The 27,861-nt window shown below is 40.2% G+C and overlaps 1 protein-coding gene across 4 annotated transcripts in view; it reads left to right on the plus strand.

Annotated features, from left to right (window-relative positions):
• The window catches only part of OSBPL1A (oxysterol binding protein like 1A), a 274,120-nt gene that overhangs the window by 218,062 nt on the left and 28,197 nt on the right, over positions 1-27,861 (plus strand). For all 4 annotated transcript variants that reach the window (XM_006163672.3, XM_006163674.3, XM_006163673.3 and 1 more), the window contains one exon: positions 12,749-12,824. In XM_006163672.3, coding sequence (XP_006163734.1) covers positions 12,749-12,824 — 76 coding nt within the window. The remainder of the gene's footprint in view (positions 1-12,748; positions 12,825-27,861) is intronic.

Consider the following 27,861-nt stretch of genomic DNA (forward strand, 5'->3'; position numbering starts at 1 on the left):
AGCATTGAATCCCCATCATATTAAAAAATACTGTGACCCATTAGAGAGCACAGAGGAGAATAGAACAATCTCTAACCGGAGTGGGGGAAATTACAGTTTAGTAAGTGGCAGATGTGTATAAAAATAACATGGAATGAATGAAGACTGGGAAAATAGAGAACTGTGAACTTCAAGCAGAGCATGAAACTAGCCAACCTCATTGTCCTAAATTAGAACATTGGCGTTGCTTTTAAAACCTGACGGCTGTCAATATGGCTGAGTTTGAGATGATTCCCCAAGTCTAAACATAGAAGAGAAGCCTTAATGGAAGCACCATGCCTAGGCTCATCTTCCATGGTGTGTGTGATGAGAAGTACCCTCAGGTCTAACGACAAGAGTCATAATGCTACTTAGCAATGTCCATGGAATATTTAAAGCACAATAAAAGTAAATCTAGAATTTATTAGTTTATTCTCTTTCATCATTTCAATTAAATTAAACATGGAATGTGGACAGATTTGTACTCTCCTAGTACTTTCTCCCAAGTCATGTGGCTGACTTTATAACAAAGACTCCCAACCAGTTATCCTTAAATGACAGAATAGAAATTGCCTTTCCTGTGTTGGATTGCTTCACAGGCCTTAACCACACTCCTTGCGTACAGAATCTTTGCTTAATGTTGCCCAACCCTCCTAACCAGCAGTTTTCCGAAGGGGACCAGCGGGAAGCATCTCCTCCTGTCGTTCTGGTATCTGATCCCACTGTTTGCATATCTGGTATCTGACCACCATTTGCGTGGCTGCCATCATTCCTAGGGGAGAGGCTCACTGGGGGAAAACAGCACTAGTGTTGGAAGCCTTGTCATTGTCTGCTTCTCTCTAGGGTAACAGAAATAACTTCATACCTAGTCTCTGTGAAAATCTCTGTTTAGATATGAAGATTGTTTTAATAAACAGCCATTTTAGAGATCTTCTTTTGAGATTATAATTAGTGAAAGTACATCATTCATTCAAAATGTGTAAGTAGGGTTTTTTATTTTATTTGTATTTTTTAATTTACTTATGTATTTCTTTTGATAGAGAAGGAGTGTTCATGTACCCTCAACAGCATGGTTTTTCATGCTACTTTCAACACTCAGCTTCAGCCAGCCCCAGATCGTGGTGCACATGCATAGCTGGTATGCTCAGGAGCAATCATGTTCTTCCACCGTGGGTCAGCCTCCAGGGCACTGTGTCAGTGCTGTGCCACCATCTGGCCCCGAGTAGAAGTAATTTTAAATCTCTAACAACTCAGACAGGAAGGTGAGATAGTTTTCCCTGAAATAATAGCAGTAGCATTAAAATCAACTTTATGTTCAGCATTTTCTGTGTGGCAGGCACTGGACTGAATGTTTCACATCACTGATCAAGTCCAATATTTTTATTTGGTCATATGCTATACACACATATGTGTGTGCATGTATTATTGGAACAAAATGTGTATTAACAGTACCTACCCTTGCTGTTAACAAATCGGAGTTATACTACTCGTATATTTCAAATAGCTGTATTTATTTCATTTTTTCCTTTTATGCCAGATGGCACATGAATGTACACAAGAGAGGAGAACACCCTCCAAAGAGGCCTGGTTATACCTCTTTTTTTATTTTCTTCAACTTTCCATTCTGTCAGGGTCCTGGGTGCAGAGTGTTTTTCAAGCCATTGGGCCCAGGCCTTGAACCCTGCTGGTCAAGTGAGATCCTACTCCCTCTGTACACACTTAACTACTGCACTATGGGACTGACTCTACTTCATTTTTTTAAATGCTGAGTATGTTAATCATTAAATTGAGTATTTAAACCACAGTGAATGAGACCTAGAGTTTAAAAACTCTGCCCTATATACATTCTCATTGAAACCTCACCATGACCATATATGAAAGACTAGTATGGTATTGTTTTCCAAGTAGAAACCCTGAGACTTGGAATAGGTAGGTAGGTACTTGTTCAAGTTTCCACAGCCAGCAACCAGAGCTCTGAAAGCTGAGAGCTAAAGCTCTAGAGTTAACAAATCCCAGTTATACCACTCATTATATTTGTGACCATGAGTGAGTTATTTAATACGAGTGCCTCATTTAGACCCAGCTGTAGTGGCACAGAGGTAGCACAGTGCTGTGCAGTACTGGAAGACTGAGCTTTGGTTCTGGGGTGACATGTCAAGGGGTCTGTGATCCTGGCTGACCGGGAAGGCTGTGGAGAGGATTGCTGCATGAGATGTTGTTAGGGGAGGTTGCCTCCTCCCCCAACCCACAGCCTTCCCATCTATCTCTTATGAAAAAAATAAACTAAAAAAAGAATAGTTTTTAGGATTATTTTGAAGATTAAATGAGGTGATGCACATTAAGTGATTAACTCAGGGTGTAAAATGCGGTGGACTCTCACTAAAAGTTAGCCATTAGTATTCAAACACTTGCTCTTAGTAGAACTCATTTAAAGTTAGCTCAGGAATATTTTGATCTTGCAGCATTTGTGAAAGTGTTGCTTTTAAAAAAAAAAAAAAAAAAAAAACTCTTGAGCTTTTCCTGTCTTCCCTGAAGCATACAGATCAATGATCGAGGGTCTTTTAAAAGGAGACAGAAGCTGGAATGAAGTTCAATAGAAATGTAGACTATTAAGATTCCGGGAAGCATGGGTGTAAGAAATGTGAAAGAGAGAGAGCTCCTCTGTCTTGTAGGAAAGGGAACAGGAACTTTATAGGCCCATTTGTGGAAGGCATAGAGGGCAGGAGACTCTTGTAGTCTGCTCTCTAAAACAGCAAACAAGGCTAAACCTCTTAAAGGGACCCAGCTGTTTTTATGTAGAGATGTGGGCTTCAGCAGAACATGAGTGTTTATTTTAGTCATTTAAAGAATTAAAACATCATATTTATTTATTTATTTATTTATTGAGAAGTTTTTGCTAGAGGGCACGTGCCCTTGTCAGAGAGAGAGAGACATAGAAACAGGAAGCAAGAAATCACCCCCCAGAGGGGATGGCCACGCCGTAATCCCTTCTCTTCCTTTCTCCTCTTGGGATCTTGGGCATGCGTGCACACGTGCCCGGCGTGAGTTTAAGCCACCGGATCCAGGGCTCAAACTGTGGTCGACTACGTGGGAGTCCAGCGACATAGCCATTACGCTAACTGCTGGTCCCAAAACATCATATTTAAAACGAAACAAAACTCTGGAGTGGGGGAATCCTTAATTAAGATAAAAATAACAAAAGTTATTAAAGAATTATGGGGACCATCAGGTGACATGGTGGTTAATGCACTGGATTTCCACATGGCCAATGGTGGTTTAAGTCCCTGACACTGTGGCTTGAAAACCACACTTGGTGTGTTTACATGTGTCCCCAAAATCCTCCGAGGAAAATGTAGGAGAAGGGGTTCCAGCATGGCAATTCCTAGGGAGTGATTTCACATTTTTCCCTCTCTCTGTCTTGATCTGGTGAAAACCTGTTCCATATAGTAAAAAAAAGAAAAAAAAAAAAAAAAGAAAGAAAGGAAAATTGTGAAACTTAAAAAAAAAAACCTACAAATGATGCTATTTGTAATCTAAGTGACAAGACTAATATATACATATAGAAAAAAATTATTAACAGTTGACTGAAAAAAATAATGCAGTCGTATCAATGATATAAATAGATGATTTACAAATGTGTAATTTCACAGGTCATTTACACTTATGGAAAGATCAAAAAAGTGTAAGTAAAATAGCATAGCAGAGTCACTTCCTAGTAGCCAGACTGATAAAGCTGCTAAGGGGAAGGATACTTATTGATACCAGCTGCTGCTGGTTGGGATCTGGGGAAATGTTCATTCATAGATTATTGGTGAAATTATTACAACTCCCCAGAAAGCAGTCTGGCAACATGTATAGAAGTGTGAGATGGAGAATCTTTGTGACCTAACAGTCTTATCATTGTTATTTATCCCATAGAAGGGAAAGCACCAAATTTAAATTATACATTATGTTAAGATGTCTTTAATTTGGCAAAAGAATTAAAATGATGAGTGCTTTTCATGGAGAGTGGCAAAATGTATTTCTTTTTAAATATTTTTTAAAATTTTATTTATTGTTATGATTATCATTTTCCAGTTTGTACAGGACATGTGCATCACCAGAGAGAAGGAGAGAAAGAGAGAAAGAGAAAGTGAGAAAGCAAGCTGCCAGGTCGGGGACTCGAACTGCAGTCGGCCACATGGGAGTCCAACCCCTTCACCACCACACCACCTGCTGGCCCTTTAAAGATTGTTTAGAGCCACAGCTCTGTGGCCTGGTGGTTAAGACAGCTGGATCTCACATGGCTGACTGTGCAGTTTGACTCCCAGGCCCGGCAGCTTGAGTAACACATTGGGTGCATGTGCATGCACGCCCAAAGTCCTGAAAGAAGGAAGAGATGGAGGACAAGGGATTGTGGCATGATCATTCCCCATGGAGGAGGGAGTGCTTTCTCCTCTCTCTGATGAGCATATGTGCTCTCTAGCTCATACACAGAAAGAGTATGTGTGTGTGTGTGTGTGTGTGTGTGTGTGTGTGTGTGTGTTTTAAATCTATTCTATGGTGAGAGACAAAGACAGTACCCCCAACAGGGTCCTCACATTGTGATCCACCCTCGGCATCAGCCAGCCCCAGACCATGGGCACACGGGTCCCCAGTGTACTTAGGAAGGTCTCTGGACACAAATCCAGAACTTTCCCATGTGGGTCAGCTCCTCCAAGCATTGCATTTTATGGCTACACAACTGTCCAGCCCCTCAAAATGTATTTTGATGTACAGTATTTCTGCAGAATATCATATGTTCATTAAAACTACAGTTTACCATTTGTCTTAAACAAATTTTCATAAAGTATTGAATGAGAAAAGCAAATTATAGAGAAGTGTGTATAATTGATATTCTATCCTTCGTGTGTGCAAACATGCATATTCTGTATGCATCTATTTGGGAATATGTAGAAGAGTATGCAAAATAGGCGTTAGCTTTCTTTCTTAAAGACAGGCTCTTACACGATCCTACAGCTGGAACTACAGATACATACCATTGCACCCAGTCTGTAGGTTGCAACAGAAATCAAACCTGGACTGCTCAGCCTGCAGAGCACAGAGACTAAACAGTGGGTGTCACCACAGCTGGGCCAAATGCCAGCTTCTTAAAATGGGTTCTAGAATAGCATGGGAGATAGATAGGGCAGTGGGGTGGCAAGCAAAAAAAAAAAAAAATATTGAGGGAGAAGACTAAATTAAAAATAATATCAGCATGCATGATTTGCTGTCTGTAGAGAGTTTTATGTGTGTGTGTGTGTGTGTGTGTGTGTGTGCATGTGTGTATGTAAAGAAGGAATGACAAGGGAGGTGACCCATATCTGTCACCATGAAGAAGTGTCCCTAATATGTTATTTAGTAAAAATAGCCATTTGAGCTGTAGGGTAATGTTCCAGTTTAAAAAAAAAAACTTACTCTTTTTTTTGAGAGAATTTTTGCTATAGGATGTGTGCACTCGCTAGAAAGACAGAGACAGAAAGAGATAAACCCCCTCCCCCAGAGGTGGGGGGGAACTATGCCACAACCCCTTCTCTTCCATTCTCATCCCAGTATCTTGGGACACACATACACACATGTGCCTAGAATGAGTTTGAAGCCACTGAATTCGGGCCTTGAACCACGTTCAGCCATGTAGTCCAGTGACGTAACCCCTATGCTATCTGCTGGCCCCAACTAACTTGTTCTTTTTTTTTTTTTTTTAATCTGTGGATTGTTGCATTTGCTATATAGGAAATGTATTATTTTTAAATTCGGAAAGTAACCAAATGCCTTTTTTCTTTATTTGATTATGTTTACTATTATTTAGTATATGCTTAAGATTGTTTTGGATACATAGGTTATCTTGGTTTTGATATAGTGCTCATATTCCTAAAAATTTAAGAATGAGATCACTGTACTTCATGAATTAAGAGATCTGCCTTTTTCTGGAGTGACTGTTAGTAGGAGTTGTCTTGTTGTCTACTGGCCAGACACTGAAAGGCAGCTGTCTATTTGTGCCTATTGAGATTTGACATACGGATGTGATCATAACGTATATAGTCTCCCAGCTACATAGATTTGGTTTGGCTAGCCAAACTATAAACAGAATCAGAAGACCAGTTTTAGACTTAACAAAAGTTATCAATGCTGTATGTTTTTTTAAAAAAAATCAATAAAGGACCAGCAATTGGTGTAATGGCTATGTTGTTGGACTCCCATGTAGTCAACCGTGGTTCGAGTCCCAGACCTGGTGGCTTACATTTACATCGGACGCGTATGCGTGTGTGCTCAAGATCCCAAGAGGAGAATGGAGAAGAAGGGATTGCAGTGTGGCCATAAATTCTCATTTTCTGTCTCTCCGTCTCTCTCTGTCTTTCTGGCGAGTGCACGTGCCCTATAGCAAAAACTTCTCCCCCCACAAAAAAAAAAATTAATAAAAGATTTTTTAATACACAAAACATCTTAGAAGTTGTGAAGATAATTTAGTAGGCAGCGGATTTTTCTAAGGGCTATGAATGTTTTAATTTTAGTTGTTTGTACTATAAAAATAATGAAGAATTTAAATCTTGTTTAAAAACTGATGTATAGGTAAGAAACTAAGACTCTATTTCCAAGAGATGTAAATTGTCCTGAGCATTATTTTTCTTAGCCCAGATCCAGTTCCCAAAGTGAGGTGACCTGTGTAGCTATGTAGCCTTTACCTGGAACATTTGACTCAGGTTACATACCCAGGCAGTAGCAAGAGATCACTGTAGCTCTGGGTCCCATCCCCAGGTTTTTTTCATATCCTCTGTGACAAGGACGCACCCACCCCACCCAAGTATAAAGATGGTTCAATGAGGTGTGTCCATGCACAGACCCAAGACCCAGAACTCATGTTGCCTCATGACCATGAGGAGGAATCTGAGCACAGAAACCACTTAGCAACTATCTCCAGCCCAAGCTGCATTTTGTCTGCCTTTGTTTTACCATGTCTTTCTATTTCTCAAAGGTTCTCTTAAGCAAATGGTGTGTGTTTACTTCTGTATTTATTCCATGAGAGAGCGAGGGTGACAGGCACCCTCAGCAGGGTCTTCACACTGTGATCCGCCCCCCTCTCAGCTAGCCCAGGTTATAGGCACACACAGACACTCAGTGTGCTCATTGAGGTCCTAGGACACAAACCTGGGAGCTTTACCCTGGGGATCCAGTTGTGTTACCCCGCACCACCATCTCACCCCAGCGTTGTGGTTTTAACTCAGCCATCCATGGAGCAGGAATAAGCAGTGGGCCCAGTGTCCAGCAGGGGATGGTGCGGATCTGTGCAGTTACTCATTTGCAAGTCCAGGTGAGCCTTGCATATATTACAGTTTCTACCATCCCAGCAACAGTTAATACCTTTTATTCAGTATGAGAAGGATTCGAGCACAGTTTTTGTTAGTCGCCATTTATAAATTCATTTAATTTATTTTGGGGTCTGTCTACAGCATTTGTAGCAAGGAAATAAATAATAGGGTAACAAGTGGAGCCATTCACATCTCATAATTAAAACAAGTGTGAGGAGACTATGCATTTAGAAACCAATGATTGTGTTGTTGTGAGGATGGTCAGAATGTCATCTGTATGGTTGAAAATAGAACCAGGACATCTCACTGTCAGTCCCTGGTACAGGGTGTTATCTCTCTGTGTGAAGAAAAAAAGGAAGCATAGAATCCAGGATAATGACCCTCAGATAAACTCCGAGGGAGAACAACTGATCTGTGCTCCCAGCCTGAAAATTCTGATTACTGTTCCCGTCTGTTCTTATTTCTGCCTGGAATAACACTGCCATCCAGTATCATTAGTAAATTCCCTCTTTTTCTTCCCCTGGGTGTGGGACTGAAATTTTAAAATACAGAAATAAGTCTTTTTCAGTACAATTTTCTTTTTACAATTAATCTGCTACCTAATTAAAAAAAAATATTCCCTCTGCTTCTTTAAATAGCACTGCAGATTCAGCACTTTCTAGGTTAGGCTGTGGACTGTTTTTTGTCTGTTGCTGACTTTCAATTCCTCTGATTTAGCAGTTATTTGCTCTTCCCCACAGTCTTCAAACAATACAATCCGCTGCTTTTAGAAGTAATCAGTGAGCTCTACTCTATCCAGTACAGGAGGCACGAGCCACCTCTGACTTGTGAGCACTTAAAATCTGGCTAGTGTGACTGAGAAACTGAATTTTCACTTTTAATTAATATAAGTTATAAAAATGGAACAATATGAAATATTCTTCTATTACATGCAATTTTATTTTGGTAAGACTTAAATTTCACTTTACTGGGGCCAGCTGGTGGTGTAGTGGTTAAGGCACTGGACTCCCTTATGCCTGACCATGGAGTCCTGGACCCAGCAGCTTGAAGATCACACTGAGCACATGTGCATGTGTGCCCAAAATCCCTAGAGGAGGAGGAACGAGACGGGATTAAGGCATAACCATTCCCTTGGGGGGTGATATCTCACTTTCTGTCTCTGCATGTACCCTATTGCAAAAATCTCTCTTCATAAAAACATTCACATTACTTCAAATTTAGTAGCAAAATTAGGGGTCGGCAGGTGGTGTGGTGGTTAAGGGCACTGGATTCCCACATGGCTGACCCCAGTTCAAGTCATGGACCTGGCACCTTGCTTTCTCACTTTCCCTCTCTCTCTCACTCTGTCCCTCTCTGGTCAAATTAAAAAAAAATAGTAGCAAAATTTATTTGTGTTCTAAGTGTATAATACGTGTTTACAAGGAACCTTAATACCTTAATGCAACAGGACTTAAAATTTGGGGTATTAAGGTTCCTTGTAAACACGTGTTATACACTTAGAGCACAAATCAGTTTTGCTACTAAATTTTAAGTAATTTTGAAGACAGTATTAAAAAATATAAAATATCTCAATTTTTTTATATTGACTGCATGTTGAAATGCTAATATCAGGTCTAGAAAGTCGTGACGTATTTTTCTATGCAAAAATGCATCATGAATTTCTGGTGAGGCAATATTTCAGACACATTGTGTTAAATGAATCTGGTTTGGTGGCTTAGTGGTAACACATTCAGTCAAAGCTGTATCCATATGGAGAATTAGGGTTCACTTACTTGGTTAACCTGCTCACCTGGGGAGCACACGTGTTCAATGATCCTAGCGGGCCCCAGGGCAGGAGAAATCACAACCCGAGTCCCTATTGAGAGTGTCTCTCTCTCTCTCTCTCTCTGTCTCTGTTCACTCTCTCCCTCTCCCTCTCTATGTCTCTTAGTCTTTAGTAATACTCGCATTACAAAAATTCATCTTGTTTCTTTTTACCCTTCTAACATGGCTGCAGAATCTGTTGCTGCACATCAAGCTGACATTGCGTTTCTCTGCAGCCACGACAGCGCAAAGCATCTGGGCTGGCCAGTGCTTTGTCATGGGTGATTTGTCCGGCCCCGAGTGTGCAGCAGCATCCCTGGGCCAGCTGGGCTAGACCAGCATCTTCTTCAATGCAGCCGGCCTTTCTGGGTGCTGACAGGCAGTATCTCCCAGCCTGTCTGAAACCCTTTCGGGGAAGACTCCCTCAGTGCCCACTGTGGGGATTCATTGTAGGACCGGTCTTTATAGTGGCTTTCCTAATGTAAACATTACCAGTGGTACAGTCCTACTCTCTTAAGTAACAGAATATCTCGACTCCCTCAGTGCCCACTGTGGGGATTCATTGTAGGACCGGTCTTTATAGTGGCTTTCATAATATAAACATTACCAGTGGTACAGTCCTACTCTCTTAAGTAACAGAATATCTCTATCAAACTATTTATGAAAGAGATAATATGTCTGTTAACGGGCCTCGTAAATTCCAGAGTTCATTCAGCAAATACTTGAAACTCCTAGTCCATGTAGGCATTGTCCCAGGCAACAGACCTTACAGTGATAAATAAAACTGGAGCTCTTCCGCCCAGCCTGTCTGAAACCCTTTCGGGGAAGACTCCCTCAGTGCCCACTGTGGGGATTCATTGTAGGACCGGTCTTTATAGTGGCTTTCCTAATATAAACATTACCAGTGGTACAGTCCTACTCTCTTAAGTAACAGAATATCTCTATCAAACTATTTATGAAAGAGATAATATGTCTGTTAACGGGCCTCGTAAATTCCAGAGTTCATTCAGCAAATACTTGAAACTCCTAGTCCATGTAGGCATTGTCCCAGGCAACAGACCTTACAGTGATAAATAAAACTGGAGCTCTTCGGGAGCTCCCACACCATCTAGGGACACATAGTCAATAAACGAGCAAGAGGCTGGGCCTTATGTCACTCATTGATCAGCGCTGTAGAGAAAGTGAATGCAGGTGCTGTATGTTAGTGGGGAGAGCCTAGGGTGCTGGTGAAGCCGAGGTAACAGATGTTATTACTCCTGCCATCCCAGGCCCTGCCCTCTGTATCGAAGCCTCTGCCATACCCTCTTTTCTCTAGACCTTCAGTTCCTCCTGTTTCTTCTATGCTGCTCGTTTCCTTGGCCATTGCCTGTGTGAGACATTTTCCAGACTTTTTGCCTGGCCTCTGATCGGTCCTGCTGAGTGGAGGTTTTAAGGTTCCTTGTAAAAGTGGCTCCTGGATCGCAATGCCCGCTTCAGTTACCCTTAGAGATGCTCTGGCTGCGGTGCTCTGTTTTGGCAGTCTGAGACTGCACCTGTTTTTTGGGGCGGCCTCGTTGCTGGTGACTTAGATCATGGTCAACAACTCCAAGGTCATTTGCTAAACCATGCAAGGAGTGGGCATCTGGTCAGCCAGGCTTTCTTTTGCTGCCCCTGAACAGCTTCCTGCACGCAGCATGGTCTCAGTGAGGGATTGCTCTGCTCTGTTCGTGTCGCGCCCAAGGAAGTGGCGTGACTTCACAACACCATTCACCTTTTGAAATCCCTTTCCCTTCTGCCTTCTCGTTATGTTTAGAGTAGAAAATTAAGGTTGCAGATAATTTCGTCTCCTCATGAACCACTCATTGTTACATTTTCAGGACATGAAGTTATATGTGTAAAAGTGAGTATAGGTTATCCTGGGTGGGACTCTTGGCTGTCAGTTCTGACAAGAAATGCCTCCAAGATGTTTGTTGCTTTTCTTGCCCTTCTGTTTTTGCCTGAAGTCAGAGTGGTAGCACACACCTGCATGTATGATGTCAGCAACTGTCCGGAGACTTTCAGCTGTCCTTCAGTCTTCGCAGGTTTATTTCAGTGTCACAGCTTCCTAGGTATGTCACGTCCTGACAGGAGATGGAAAATTTATATCCATCTCTAAAACTGCATTATACATGCAAATGATCGATAATGGCAGGGATTCTCATCCCTGGTGTCCATTGTTCGGGTCACAGAGATTGATAGTCTTGGAACATGGGGAATGTGATTTAAATACCATCTGTGGCCACTTATCCAGCAGATTGGCTAGATGACAGATATGCTAAATGAGCAATGTGTACTTCAAAAAAGAAAAAGGAAAACCAGAATTTTACCATGGAGAACTTTTTAATAATAATATTTATTTAAACAGCTAAAATTCTGTTAACTTGTATAATTCAAATTCATTAAGAGGTTCTTTAGAAGATTTTTTTGGTTTAATACTTTATTTAATATTATAGTTACATGGATATAGTTCAAAAGGCAACTGCCATAGCCTAAAATAAAGTGAAAAGAATGAATTACTATAACAGTGCTTTACTAAGTTGGCCTGGAGACCTCCATCCTCCTCCCCCTCCTGGTACTGCCATTCTGATGTGTGGAAGTACAGTCATCTTTGACCTGCCTGGCCTGGCCTCAAGACCCGGGAGCTCTGATAGACTGTTATCCAAGCCCAGACTCTTTGGCACTAATAGTTGCTACCTTCTGGCTACTTCCAAATGCCTGCAGACGCTTTGAACATGCTCTTTTTTGTACCGGTTAATTTATAAGGGGTTTTCCAGTGCATCTAGACACAGTAAGTTCCATTCAATGACAGTGTCCTTAAGGAAGTACTAATGTCTGGATACAAATTTTACTTTGGTTTTTATAGTTTGCCTTTTTTTCCCTTTAACCTCTTAAAAATATTTAAATAGACTCTGTGAGAGCATTTTGTTTACATTATTTAGCAATAGATTATGCTTATTTATTAAGTCTTAAAACATGCTGGGTTTCCGGACCAGCAGTTAGCGTAATGGCTATGTCGCTGGACTCCCACGTAGTCGACCGTGGTTCGCGTCCCAGATCTGGTGGTTTAAAATTCATGCCGGGTGCGTATGCGTGTGTGCCCAAGATCCCGAGAGGAGAATGGAGGAGAAGGGATTGCGGTGTGGCTATCCCCCCTGGGGGCTGATTTCTGTCTCTCTGTCTCTCTCTGTCTGTTTGGCGAGCACACACACCCTATAGAATTAAAAAAAAAAAAAGCATGCTGGGTTTGTTTTGAATGAAACAATAGGGTCAGGTATGCCAGTGAGTGAAAGGATCCTGCACTGCTGAGGTGTTTTAAACAGCTAAACACCAAACATCAGAAAGGACTGGGAGACTTTGGGTAAGAACACGAGTAGACAGAGGACCAGTTGATTTACCACAGAGCTTCCCAGGGACCGAAATAGCAGTGAACAAGTACACTCCAGATTGACCCTATTTGGTCCTGTTGGTGACAACTCACCTTTATAGTGTCTCTCTGTGTACGTCTACAGTTCCATATCCAGGGAAAACTTTTCCTTCCCAAATTCAATGGCATTCAAAAAACTCCTTTTCTTTTCTCTTTTCAGAACGAGCTTGCCTTCACCAATGTTTTCCAGGAATGACTTCAGTATCTGGAGCATCCTCAGGAAGTGTATTGGAATGGTGAGATGGCTTGACAGCCTTATCATAGGCCGTGAAGCAGATACGTGGCTAATTGCAGTTTTTGGTGTTTGCATAAAAGTGATTCGCAATAATCTTTATGGGAACCTATGTGAATTAAAAATGGTGAAAAGTCTTAGATTAGGTTTTCCTGACAGAGTTTGAAACACTCTTTATGCTATTTATTAGAACCTTAATGTGGCTTTCCATTGTAGGAAAACAAGAAGAAAGTATGTTCTTTGGTCACACATTTGTATTTCTCTATAAACTTACCCAGAAATTCTCACCAGGAGAATAGACCTCCCCACTCTGCCGCAGCATAGAATATATTATACGTTTACTTACACGTCCATGCACAAAGCGAATTTTTATATAAATTGAGCATCCCTAATCCAAAATCTGAAATGCTCCAAAAGTTTAAACTCTTTAAGCACTGACATGATTCCACACAGGGAAAATTCTACACTTGACCTTGTGTGACCTGTTCCACAGTACTGCAACACAGAAGTACTGTGTGCATGTATATACATAAATACATACATTATACACAGACTTGGGTCCCTTCCCTAGGGTAGCTTTTTATTTATGTGTGGAGGGGAAGGTTTTTGCTATAGGGGGTGTGCGCTTACCAGAAAGACAGAGAGAGACAGAGAGATAGAAAGCAAGAAACCACCCCCCAGGGGAGATGGCCATGCTACAATCCCATCTCCTTCATTCTCCTCTCAGGATCTTGGGCACACATGCACAGGAGCCTGGCATGAATTTAAGCCACTGGGTCCGGGACACAAACTGTGGTCGACTACATGGGAATCCAGCAATGTAGCCTTTACACCAACTGCTGGTCCCAAGGGTATCTTTTTTATATATGCAGGTATTTCAGAATCTAAACAAAATTCTGAAATCCCAAACACTTCTTGTCCCAAGCATTTCAGATAAAGGATATTCACCCTGTACTTTGAAGTCTTAAGTGCGGTATATTACATCTTTGGAATGTCTCTGCTTAGTTACCTATGTGGGCAGATCTGATTTTGGGGGAGGTGGGAGGTGACAGCATATTCAATTATATACATCCTTGGATTCCCTTTAAGGCAGCAGAGTTAACACTACCACCCTGATGTCATTCAGGCTACAATTCTGAGCAAAGTTCTTATAACTCTTTCTAGGTTGACCTTTGACCACCAAAAATGATGAGAATTTTAAAAATGTGGTTGCTAAGGTGCCAAAGAATCTTCCTGGACATTACTTTTTACAATTTGGCAATTTTGTGTGCTAACTGGGAGTAAGGACTCCTAGAACTCTTCCTGGACTGAGAAATTCGGCCACCTTCTAAACATGTCATTCTGATGCCTGAAACCCTGTAATAGAGGATATGCCCACTTTACAGTGGCTCTCTTCTCTGAGCGGGTTTATGTAATCTGAGTTTTCCTAAATGTAATATTCAAGGGGTGATTCCCAGAAATACTCATTTTAAATAGTTGTTTCCTGAAATTTGCATGTATAGTAATTTAGGATACTACACCCTGATAATGCAGTATCTAATCCCAGCTCTGCCACTTCCTGGCCATGAGATCCTGGGCAAATTGCTATACCCTCTTGAGTAGCATTTTCTCCTCTATGAAATCAGGCTAATGATTTGTACCTTAGAGATATACTGAGAAGTCAATAAGATAATTTATGTCAAATGTCTGGGATAGTCCCTGGTTTAACTTGGTGCCCAATAAACAATAGCTCTTATTAGCAGTTAATAGCTGAGAATCAGACGACTTGGCTCTAATCCTATTTCAATTATGTTAGGACATAACTGGACAAATCAAGTGTGCATAGACCCATGTGTATATTCTTTAAAAAGATGATAATTATACATATTAATCACTTCGGAACTGAAATTTTCAAGACAAAAATTAATATTTATATTCTATAGAGTATTTTTCAAACCCTCAGTAAACATATTTGTCCTTGTGATCCAGTATGCAAGTATGTATATGTGTATATGAAGTAATACTAGACCTTCCCAAGGCCTTCTGATGGTATAATAGTTAAGATAGTTTGATCCCATATGACAACTTTGTGGTTCAAGTCCTGGACCCTTGAAAAACATGCTGAGTACTTATGCATGTATACCCAAAAATCCCAAAAGGAGAAATGGAGCAGAGGGAATTGTGGTGTGACTCCCCCAAGGAGGGTATTTTTTCTCTCTCTCTTTTTCTCTTTGGTTAGCACACATGCCCTCTAGCAAATTAAAAAAAAAAAAAAAAAGATAAGGATATTCACCCTGTACTTTGAAGTCTTAAGTGCGGTATATTACATCTTTGGAATGTCTCTGCTTAGTTACCTATGTGGGCAGATCTGATTTTGGGGGAGGTGGGAGGTGACAGCATATTCAATTATATACATCCTTGGATTCCCTTTAAGGCAGCAGAGTTAACACTACCACCCTGATGTCATTCAGGCTACAATTCTGAGCAAAGTTCTTATAACTCTTTCTAGGTTGACCTTTGACCACCAAAAATGATGAGAATTTTAAAAATGTGGTTGCTAAGGTGCCAAAGAATCTTCCTGGACATTACTTTTTACAATTTGGCAATTTTGTGTGCTAACTGGGAGTAAGGACTCCTAGAACTCTTCCTGGACTGAGAAATTCGGCCACCTTCTAAACATGTCATTCTGATGCCTGAAACCCTGTAATAGAGGATATGCCCACTTTACAGTGGCTCTCTTCTCTGAGCGGGTTTATGTAATCTGAGTTTTCCTAAATGTAATATTCAAGGGGTGATTCCCAGAAATACTCATTTTAAATAGTTGTTTCCTGAAATTTGCATGTATAGTAATTTAGGATACTACACCCTGATAATGCAGTATCTAATCCCAGCTCTGCCACTTCCTGGCCATGAGATCCTGGGCAAATTGCTATACCCTCTTGAGTAGCATTTTCTCCTCTATGAAATCAGGCTAATGATTTGTACCTTAGAGATATACTGAGAAGTCAATAAGATAATTTATGTCAAATGTCTGGGATAGTCCCTGGTTTAACTTGGTGCCCAATAAACAATAGCTCTTATTAGCAGTTAATAGCTGAGAATCAGACGACTTGGCTCTAATCCTATTTCAATTATGTTAGGACATAACTGGACAAATCAAGTGTGCATAGACCCATGTGTATATTCTTTAAAAAGATGATAATTATACATATTAATCACTTCGGAACTGAAATTTTCAAGACAAAAATTAATATTTATATTCTATAGAGTATTTTTCAAACCCTCAGTAAACATATTTGTCCTTGTGATCCAGTATGCAAGTATGTATATGTGTATATGAAGTAATACTAGACCTTCCCAAGGCCTTCTGATGGTATAATAGTTAAGATAGTTTGATCCCATATGACAACTTTGTGGTTCAAGTCCTGGACCCTTGAAAAACATGCTGAGTACTTATGCATGTATACCCAAAAATCCCAAAAGGAGAAATGGAGCAGAGGGAATTGTGGTGTGACTCCCCCAAGGAGGGTATTTTTTCTCTCTCTCTTTTTCTCTTTGGTTAGCACACATGCCCTCTAGCAAATTAAAAAAAAAAAAAAAAGATAACAAAAAATTAACTCAATTTTATAATTTTCTGGCCAATCCTACAGTATGAAAACCACTGTTTGAAGTTAATCTAGAATTGGTACCATATCTGTCTAAGGCTATTTATTCAATGGAATTTGCTTGAAAACAATAGATGGGGTTTGGTAGTTTTGGCCACATGGAAAATGTGGTTTTCTGTATTTCTCTTGCTTGAATCTGTCTCCTGCCATCTTCTGTTTCACTGGGTGTCACCTGTAGTGATGTTATCCTGACTTTGTTATGCAAGTGAGTGACAGTCTGTTTAATTTATTTCTAAAGAAAGCATTCTGTCTAAATTGAGACTAACCATTCTTTTAAAAGATAGAAAATAATGTGATTTTAGATCATACCTGTCATACCTTGAAAGACACTCTGTTTCCCTAGAACATGTTTTTACTTTTATTTTTAGGTACAGAACTACCTGTGCAAATACATGTTTATGTCAAATCATAAATAAAATGAAGCAAATAAAAACAGTTGTGTGGGTTGAAAGGGCTCCAGAGAATGTACTGAAACTTGTAGCACTTGCTGGTTGAAAAACCATAAAGTGAGAACTTCAGGGGAAGTAGTTTGTTTAGAAACTTCTGGTGCTCCAGAAGAGCATTTATTGAGGTGTATTAAAATGAGATTACCTAGCACTGGAAGTGTTCCTGGGGCTCTGTTGGAGGATACCCTCTTGGAACAGCAGAAGCATTCAGTCAAAAGGTGTAAGTGCTGGGTAACAATTAAGTTTCTTTTTTTTTTTTTTTGGAGAGATTTTCACTGTAGGGCGCGTGCGCTCGCCAGACAGACAGAGAGAGACATAGAGACAGAAAGCGAGAAATCACCCCCCAGGGGGGATGGTCACACCACAATCCCTTCTCCTCCATTCTCCTCTTGGGATCTTGGGCACGCACGCACACGCGCCCGGCGTGAGTTTTAAGCCACCGGGTCCGGGACACGAACCGCGGTCGACTACGTGGGAGTCCAGCGACATAGCCATTACGCTAACTGCTGGTTCCCGGTAACTATTAAGTTTAAAATAAAGTCCCTTGTTGGAACCAGCAGTTAGCGTAATGGCTATGTCACTGGACTCCCTTGTAGTCGACCACGGTTCAAGTCCCGGACCCGGCAACTTAAACTCACGCCGGGCATGTGTGCGTGCGTGCCCAAGATCCTGAGAGGAGAATGGAGAAGGGATTGCGGCGTGGCCATCCCCTGCTGTCTGACGAGCGCACGCACCCTATAGCAGAAACCTCTCCAAAAAAATAAATTAAAAAAAATAAAGTCCCTTGAGAGAGAAATTCCAATATTATTACTAGAGTAAATTAATTTATTTTATTTTATTATTTTTTTTGGGTTTTTACAGTAGGGTGCATGTGCTCACCAGACAGACAGTGAAAGGGAAAGTGAGAAATCACCCCCCAGGGGGATTAGCCACACCACAGTCTCTTTTCCTTCATTCTCCTGGCATTTCAGACACACATTAATGGCATGCTTTTCAAGCCACCAGTCTGATATTCAAAACCATGGTTGGCCATGTGGGAGTTCAGCACCTTAACCACGTTGCCACCTACTGGCCCCTAAAGTAAACGTTTTTTTTTTTTTTTATTTATTTATTTATTTCCATTTGCTATTGTTAATTTTTTCTTTATTTGACGAGAGAGAGAAAGGGAAAGTAAGAAAGCAAGCCACCAGGTCCAGGACTTGAACCATGGTTGGCCATGTGGGAATCCAGTGCCCTTATTCACCACACCACCTGCTGGCCTCCTAAAGTAAACTTTTAAAAGTAATTTTTGGTATCCATCTCCTTTAGTATCTGCCTATTCCTACCCACTCCCCAAATAGGCCAAAACTTAGGAAATAGTAAAATCTGTAGGTTTTAATACACTTCACTCAAAGGCATTAAACAAACAAAAACCCATTGCATATTCATAGTTCTGTTACAGTTACTAATCCAAATACTTAAGGTCCTTTCTGTGGGAGTAAATCTCACTTATGGAAGTTGTGGACATATCCCTCAGCCATCATATCTCTTCATCTACCTAGTTTTTACATTTTTTTTGTTTACTTATCAGAGATATGTGCACTCACCAAAGAGAAAGAAAGCTCCCACAAAGGAGCATGATCATGCTGCAACGCTCCCTCTTAATATCTCTGTATCAGGATTTGGGGCATGGAAGCATGTATTCCTGGTGTTTTCTTCAAAGTACTGGGCCTGAACCTCAAACTGTGATCAGCCATGTGGGATCCAGCTCCTCATGCATAGTGCTTACCACGGCACTATGGGGCCAGCATCAGTTTCATAACTTGATAAGATGTCTTAAAACTGGCAGAGGAAATCTGATATTGAATCATAGTTGACTATGCTGTTTCTGTGGACTTGAGCATTTCAAGTCAGAGAAGTTGAGAGTATCCTGTAGGAGACAATCTCACAGTTCTGCTCAGAACCAGGGTCCCATCCCAACCTTTTCTAAAACAATGAATGTCCCTGAATATAATTTGGTAATGTAGTATCTTTATTCAAAATATATGCTCTGGGCCCACAGCTTGTGTAGTGGTTATGTCACTGGACTCCCACATGGCCAACCATAGTTTCAGTCTCAGACCTGGGGGCTTGAAACTCATGCTGCGCATGTGTGCGTGCATGCCCAAGATCCCGGGAAGAACATGGAGAAGGGATTGTGGCATGGTCATCCCTGCTGGGGAGTGATTTCTCACACTCTGTCTCTCTGTTTCCCCAGCAAGTGCATGTGCCCAATAGCAAAAATCTCCCCCTACAAAAAAAAAAAAAAATGCTTCTACAAATTTATGATAGGTACTTACCTGCCAGGCACGATCAGGTCTAATTTTGAAGTAATCAGGAAGGAAAACCAGAATTTCTTCAAGCACTTGTCATTCTGAACCCACAGAGCCTGTGATAACTTCTCTAGCCAGACGTACTCTGCCCCCATCTCCTCCGCTTTTTTTGGGTTGTTGGGAGAGTCATGAGCATTTTTGCATAGAAAAACATAGAAAAATGCATCATGACTTTCACAGTGACCTAATACATACAGTAGTGTCTTTATACTGCTGGTTTTGCTTTCCACGGTCCCACGTTTTGTGGTTTCAGTTACCCTGGCCTGAGAATAGGTGAATTTTGTACAGTATATTAAGATATTTTGAGAGAAACACCACATTTATATAACTTTTACTGAACTATATTGTTAAATTATTCTAATGTATTAATAGTTACTATTGTTAATCTCTGATTGTGCCCAGTCTAGAAATTAAACTATGTCATAAATATGTATGTACAAGAAAAAACAAAGTATATAGAGGGAGAAGTTTAGGCATCTACTGGGGGTCTTGAAGCGTTATCTGTTGTAGATAAGGGAGGACTAGTATACTCATATATTTTGCTTTACTTTTTTATAAAAATTATACAGACAACTTGGATTTTCCAAAACTAATCACATGTCTTTTCTTCTCCCAATCTGTTTTGAACAGGATTACATTACCAAAATGTTGGATTATGCTATGTATAATAAATACTTTATGTAACTGGAATTCAATCCTAAATCTCTTTGTGATTAAAGCCGTTACCAAACAAATACATACTCAGCTGTATTAGGACTGATGCTGATATTGGTTAATGGCTGGAAGCCTTTGTTTCTTATTTCCTCACTCCCATTGTCCCTTTTGTTGAAGGATTCTTTTAAGCCCAGAACCCCATTTTCCTGTATATTTCCATGTTGTTGCTGTTTATTCCTCTTCTCCCCATCCATTTGTTCTAAGTGCTTTCCCCACAGGGCTTACCCAGAAATCAGGTTGTGGGTACCCTTGCTTAGTGATATTGTAAATTTGTGCCAAGACTTACACACGAAGTTGGAGTACAAACTCATACTGCGAGCACCAAACTGGTGTATGTTCAAACATTTCGAAGTGATGGATTCTTAGTGCTGGCATATTGTAAAAGATTTCAAAGGACTGGTATATTATGAGTCCTGATACTTTAAATGAGTTGGTTTTTTTTTGTTGTTGTTGTTGTTTGTTTGTTTGTTTGTTTTTGAGAGAGAGAGATATTTTTGCTATAGGGTATGTGCACTTGCGGGAGAGACAGGGAGACAGAAAGCAAAAATTCACCCCCCAGAGTGGATGGCCATTCCACAATCCCTTCTCCTCCATTCTCCTCTTGTGATCTTGGGAACACACACACATGCACCTGGCGTGAGTTTAAGCTGCCAGGTCCAGGACTCAAGCTGCAGTTGCCTATGTGGGAGTCCAGCAACGTAACCATTATGCCATCTGCTGGTCCAAAAAATATTATTATTTTAAAGTATCCAGTGAACACTATTTTTGCTGTAGGGCACATGTGCTCGCTGGAGGGAGAGAGAAAAAGTGAGAAATCACCCCCTCCCCCTTGAGGATGGCCATCCACAATCTCTTCTCCTCCAGTCTCCTCTCCGGATTTTGGGCATGCACACATACGTTCCTGATATGAATTTCAAGCCACTGGAAATCAAAATATTCCAACTTGGAGAAAAGTGGCCAGAAGGCCCTGTTTCTAATGTTATGTCCTTCCCTTAACTAAAACAGGGAAAGTTACGTGTGTGTGTGTGTGTGTGTGTGTGTGTGTGTGTGTATGTGTGTGTACCCAAAATCCAGAGAGGAGAATGGAGGAGAAGGGATTGCGGAGTGGCCATACCCCCTGGGGTGTGATTTCTTGCTTTCTGTCTCCCTGTCTCTCTGTCTCTCTAGTGAGCACATACACCCTGTAATAAAAATCTAAACAAATAAATAAAATAGTAGAAGGGCACTTATAATGGGCAGAGGAGTGGCATGGTGCCTCTGGTAAAGGTATGGTCTTAAAAAGGAGTATAAGTAGGAATTGAATGTCTGGACGTAGATTCTCTCAATGCCATTAGTGCTGTGTTAAGACTGATCCAGTGTAGGCTTCCAGCCAAGGCTTCCCTAGGCTTCCACATTCCCATCTAGTGGTTGTCCAGCCCTTGGATAAATGCCTTCACCAAGAGAGCTTGTACTACCTCCCAGCTCCAAAAGTATTCAGCCACCAGGCATGGAGAAGAGGACAGGGATATCTTTAATGTGTTTTCTTTCCTTGTTGCTTTTCTTGTCTTGTCCTCCCTATTTTTCCACTGGGCACACCAGGGTGTCTACATTGTGATTAATACTCAGACAACATACCCCTTCTCTGCTCCATATTTCCCTCATTTCTGGGTGTGTCTTTCACTCACACTCCCTGTCATGTCCCCCTGGGCTGGTCTGTGAGAACTAAGATATCGTGGTATAGCCAGCAACAGAAGGCATTAGAGCAGCACGCTTGACCAAACAGCTCATCGTGAGTGACCCCCCGGAGGGCTGTCTCGTATGTCTTAGCGTGATGCTCTCTCATCAGTGGTATTGTAATGGCTACAACCTCTCAGGCAGCGATAAACTAATAGATGCTGGACATCTGTGGAGAGGAAGGGAACTGAGTAGCATGGGCAAAAGACATTTGACCACCCAAGGCCCTTAAATATATATTTTTTAAATGTATTTTTTTTTAGAGAAATATTTTTGCTATAGGGCACGTGCATTCGCTGGAGAGAGAGAGAGAGAGAGAAAGGAAGGAAGGAAGGAAGGAAGGAAGGAAGGAAGGAAGGAAGGAAGGAAGAAAAAAAAGAGAGAGACAGAAAGTGAGAAATCACCGCCCAGGGGGGATGGCCACGCCACAATCCCTTCTCCTCCATTCTCTTCTTGAGATTTTGGGCATGCATGTACATGCATCCAGCATGAGTTTCGAGCCACAGGATGCAGGACCCCAACTGCAGTTAGCCATGGGAGAATCCAGTGCCTTACCCACTACACCACCTGCTTGGCCCTTTTGAAGTGGATTTTTACAGCCTGGGTAGTGGTGGGAGATAAAGGATTAATGGAGGAAGGATCTAGTGCCAGTTTCATCCTGCAGAAGGCACGGCTAAGACTGCTGCCAGTCCCTGCCTATCAGTGAAGAGCCCAGAAGCCCACCTGGTGCTAGAATCAAACCCTGGGTGCACACATTGCCCACGAGTTGTTGCACCTGAATGTTTTCTCCATAACCCTGGTCTCAAGTATTGTGCTTGTACATGCAGACATTATGATGTAGACTTTACATCTATTTATTTTTTCATTAAAGGCGTTGTTTTTGTTTTGTTTTGTTTTGTTTTTTATAATAAGAGAGAGACAGCACCCTCAATAGGGTCTTGATGCCGCAACCCACCCCTAGCTTCAGCCAACCCATAGGTTATTGGGGACTTGTGTGGCCAGTGTATTGAGAGAGGTCTCCAGTCTTCAAGCAGAAACTTTCCCATGTGGGATTGCTTTGCAGAGCATCATGTTTTACCATGGCGCACCTCTGGGTGGCTTCAGACTTTTCATTTATAAAGTGTTGATATTTTCTTGGGGCCCGCAGATGGCATGGTAGTCATACTGCTAGACTCCCACATAGCCAACAGCAGTTTGAGTCCCAGATCCAGTTGCTTGCTTTCTCACTTTCCCTTTCTCTCTCTCTCTAGTGAACACATGTGCCCTATAGCAAAATTAAAAATCGATAATAATTATTATATGGAATAATGATATTGATTTTAATTTTTAGATAATAATAGTAAATAAAATAAATAAAGATTTTTTTTTTCAGTTGAGCCCAAACTTGGCCTGTAGGTTGTTTATATAGTGCTCAAGTGAAAAAGCAGCCTTCTCTCTCTTGCTTCCCTCTCATCATTTTTGTCACGTGATGAGATGTTGTTATTAGGAGTATCTTCAGGTCATTGGTTGCTGTTAATTTGCTTGAATAAATGCAATCTTTGTGTTTAGCTGGGTCACAAGAAAGAATTGCCTGGCATAAATATTTATATTTTCCAGCTGACTGAAGCTCTTAATGATAAAAAGAATTTTAGCTAGTGCATCTTCCTGTAGCATGACCTTTGTAATGTGCATTGTTGCTTTTTCTATTATTAGAACATACACACCTGATACTCATTAGGTGTGTACAGTACCTAGAGACTGCAGCACCAGAGTTCATTGACTTGGAAGTGAAATGGCGACATTTCCAGGAATTTCTCAGACAGAAGGAAAAATATTTTGTGTCACCGAGTTCTTCACCGTGTATCTAGGAAACTGTAGATTTTAACAATTAAAATAATTGTAAGATTATTTTTTAAATGACTACAGATGATAGCGGCAATAAAATTGGAAGGCAATTGCTATAAATATGCATATATATTTTTTAATTTAAGCTTCCTCTTTCTTTTTATACAATCTTTTTGAGAGTTTTTTTTTCTTTTTCTTTTTCTTTTCCTTTTTTTGTTATAGGCCATGTGCACGCTCACCAGAATGACAGAGAGAGGCACCCTTGGGGGGGGGGTGGCTATGCCACAATCTGTTCTCCTCCATTCTCTTCTCAGGATTTTGGGCATGCACGCACACGCACCCAGCATGAATTTCAAGCCACTGGGTCCAGGACTCGAACCGTGTTTGTCTACATGGGAGTCCAGCAACATAGCCATTACTCTAGCTGCTGGTCCCTGTTGCAGTCTTAAAAGAGATAAAATAAAATTAAAATTTTTAGAAGTTTTTGTATATTAGTGGGCATCTGGGAATGGACTTCAGCTAGGAATCTTTTATTTTAATTATGTTTTTTAAAGAGTGATTTTTGTTTATATAGTTATTATTATAATGGTTATAGTAATTTTGAATTACATTATTAATATTTTATTATTTTTTAAATATTGGTGTTTTTAGGAAGTACTTTGATTATTAGAATTAGGAATATATAATGTCACTGGACTCCCACGTAGTCGACTGTGGTTCAAGTCCCAGATCCGGTGGCTTAAACTCACGCCGGGCGCGTGTGCGTGCGTGCCCAAGATCCCGAGAGGAGAGTGGAGGAGAAGGGATTGCGGTGTGGCCATCCCCCCTGGGGGGTGATTTCCTGCTTTCTGTCTCTCTGTCTCTCTCTGTCTGTCTGGCGAGCGCACACACCCTATAGCAAAAACCTCTCAAAAAAAAATGTATTTTGGCACTGACTTTGAACTCTTTTTTATTAATTTAGTTAATGATTTTTTAAGCATGTCAAAAAAGAGACTAAGATGTAAACATAAAAATTTTATGAGAAAAATTAATTTTTAACTTAAATCTTCATTGTAACTGTCACAGTAATAGCTATTTATTGTTACTTTTTGTCTGACCCAGTCAGACAACTGGATTCAACTTAGTTAATTATTTAATTTAATCTTGTACTCAGACTAGTTTTTGTTATAATCTTAAGCCTAGTTTGGACCATATAAAACTCAGAGCTCTAAACACAAGTCCATGGAGCTCAAATTTGAGAGAGAATTTATTTACAAATTTTAGTTGTTTTGAGAGAGTAATGGATGGCAAAGGGTCTTGTGGTACTTCAGTCACTTGCTGTCTTGTGACAGTCACTGGAAGCTCTACTTTAGGTCCCACTTCTGACACCAACACTGTTAAAAGAAAAATAAACCAGCCAATTTAATAAAGTTTTAATAAAATAAATCTTAACACAATTTAGATCAAACAGTTGTCTCCAAACTTTTAGACAACTCTGGCCTGCCACATGCTCAACTTGACATTTTAGTCAACAAAACAAAAAAGTGTCGTACACAAAAACATAAGAAAATAAAGTAAAAAATCATTGGTTACATTTTAAAGTTTGTCTATATTAACATAGTTTAAAAGATAAAATGCCTATAATTGACTAAAGCCTAGCTATTGTATTTGGCTGTAACCTAACAACCAACTCAAAACAAACAACAACAACAAAAAAAAACCAGCCTAACATGTATGATTTTGAGTTATCCATAAAAATCCAAGTATAAGAGTGTAGTGACTGTTTTAGGCCAAAATAGTTTAATTTAACAAGGGTGAGCCAGAGAAAGGAAGGCTGTCCTGCCATGATCTCCCCCTACCAGTCTTCCTAGCCAGCCAGGAACATAGGCATGTGCACCTGGACTGTACAACTTGACCAGGAGCTGAACTTGTGATGTCCCAAAAGGACACAGCTTTGCTTGAGTTCCAAGTTGCTGCTGTGCCACACGAGCTGACCCAGTTGCTGCATTTTAAAATAGCATGTTTACTGTTCTAGAGATTGAGGTCATTTTTATAGCAGTCTTGTTTTATGTGCGTATATTCCCTCAATTCTTTTTCTCTTCTCTTATTCCCTCTCTGTTAATGGGATATGTTTGTCTTCCCAGTTTCTTGAATACTTACATTCTAAGCTATTTAAAGAAATACCTTAATTATTCTAGATGCTACACTTTTATTCAAAGAACCTTTTACAATTTCAGGAGCTTTTCAAGTGATTAAAAAATTAAGCAACCCATTGAATTAATGATAAATCTATGATCCTTTATGCCTTGGTCTCCAGAGATTACATCATGCTCTTTCTCATTTACTTCTAACTCTGGTGAAGCCTAGCTAAATAGAGCAGCCAGCAGCTGGTAGACACTTTCCTATGCCATTCTACTACATTTTATGTTTTCTCATGGAGCTATATCCAAAGACATGACAATATCCACAGTATTGCTTTGGAATCGAAAGGTTGCATCCCTAGGCCAGGTATAACCCCCTTTGGTGGAAGCCAGGTCCCAGCTGACCTGTCACAGTTAGGGAAGGGCAGAACTATTAAAGTGGTAGCCCCGATACATGTCTAATTTCCTTACTAAGTATTTTATAGTCCTTATAATATTTTTTTAAATCTAGAATCAAACTTACAGGTAATATAATTCATGCCTTTAGGAGTAAGTCTTCTAAATTAATTTTATCTCAAAGTAAAATATAGAAAACTGAAAAAAAAAATGAAGCTAGAAATGGTGTAGTCTGTGTCACATACTGGACAGGGGATGGTTGTCACCAGGCTCAGGTCCCCACTCTAGTGAACCCTGGCTGTCTCAAAGTCTGAATGCCTCTTGGCTGAAGCTTCAGGAATGGCACCTGCCTTCCCCTCAGTCCTTCACCCTTTAGCTGAGAATCTGTAAGCCATGCTGCTGAGTCGAGTCCCTAAAGCCTGGCTGCCTAGATCACGGTGTAGCCCAGCTGTTGAGCATCTTTGCTTCCATGTGACCTTAGAGGGTATGGAGTTCATGTATCCTTTATTAATAATAATAATAGCTTTGTTTATTACTCACTGTATCCTAAGTGTTTTATATGAACTAATTCATACAAACTTTATGAGCCCTACAAGGTGTAATGAAATCATCCACACTTTGGGAAGGAGTTGGGGGACTTGCCAATAGCCACACAAGTTGTAGATGGTAGAACTAGGATTTGAATTAAGGGAATTCGATCTCAGAGACCACTTTCATCATTGTCTAATTACAGTAAAGTAGACATAATATAAAATTATTACTTTATCCATTTTTTTAGTGTTTTAAATGTGTACCTTAGCAAATAAGATTTTTCATTTTAATTTATTTTTAATTAATTAATTTATATTCATTCACTGAGCATTGTCACAGCATACAAAATGTGATTTCCCATCTAGAACATACTCACAGTGGCTTAATTATACATATTATTGTCAATAATTTTCCATTTCTAGTTTCATATTATATATGTGTATATATATTTTCCCCCTATTTCTCACCCTCTGCCATTTCCCACCCACCTCCCACACTATCTCAGGTGTCCACAGTTGTTTTCCATTCCTTTTTCCTCCCACATTTTATTGAGTCACAAAATTTCTTAAATAATCTAACTACTTTCAATAGCAAGTTCAGTTGGTATGTACATATCTGTGAATACATATCTGACTTGAGGCGTGAAACTCTGAGTAGAATGAATATACTATAAGGTAGCACGTAGCTGATGCTATATAGTTTACTATGGTCATTAATTAGGTATTCTTTTTACTATACTTTTTAATTTCAAGAAAAGCAGTTTTAGCTTTAATAAGTCAAAGAAATGCTAAGAAACTATGCTTAAAACTTAAAGCCAGGAAACAGGTTGGGATTCTATTCAAATAGTAGGTACATGAACCTATTGGCAGCTCAAGACATGACAAAAATCTTTAAAACTGGAACAGAACCTAGAAGAAAATCACCAATATTTTAATCAAAAGTTACAAAATTATATTTCATCAGTTCAGTCTCATGTACTTAATCTATCTTCTGTTGTGGCTTAATCTTCCCAATTAAATTATTAGGTATAATATTTAACTCCAGACTTGTCCCTATGATTAAGTTGGCCATTTTCTTACTTTTCAAACTCTTATTTCTGCCTGATTGTATTTAATTTTTCTGGTATAACACTCCCTGCAGAACTTCTTGGACATCTGGTCTGGTGTTGGTAAATTCTTTCAGGTTTTGTTTATCTGAGAATGTTCTTCTCTTCTCTTCCCATATGAAAGATAATCTTGCCAGATATAGTATTCTTGGTTGAATTTTTTTTTTTTTGGAGAGGTTTTTGCTATAGGGCATGTG

The sequence above is a fragment of the Tupaia chinensis genome, unplaced genomic scaffold (genome assembly GCF_000334495.1).
Source record: "Tupaia chinensis unplaced genomic scaffold, TupChi_1.0 Scaffold142717_1, whole genome shotgun sequence".
Classification (NCBI taxonomy): domain Eukaryota; kingdom Metazoa; phylum Chordata; class Mammalia; order Scandentia; family Tupaiidae; genus Tupaia; species Tupaia belangeri.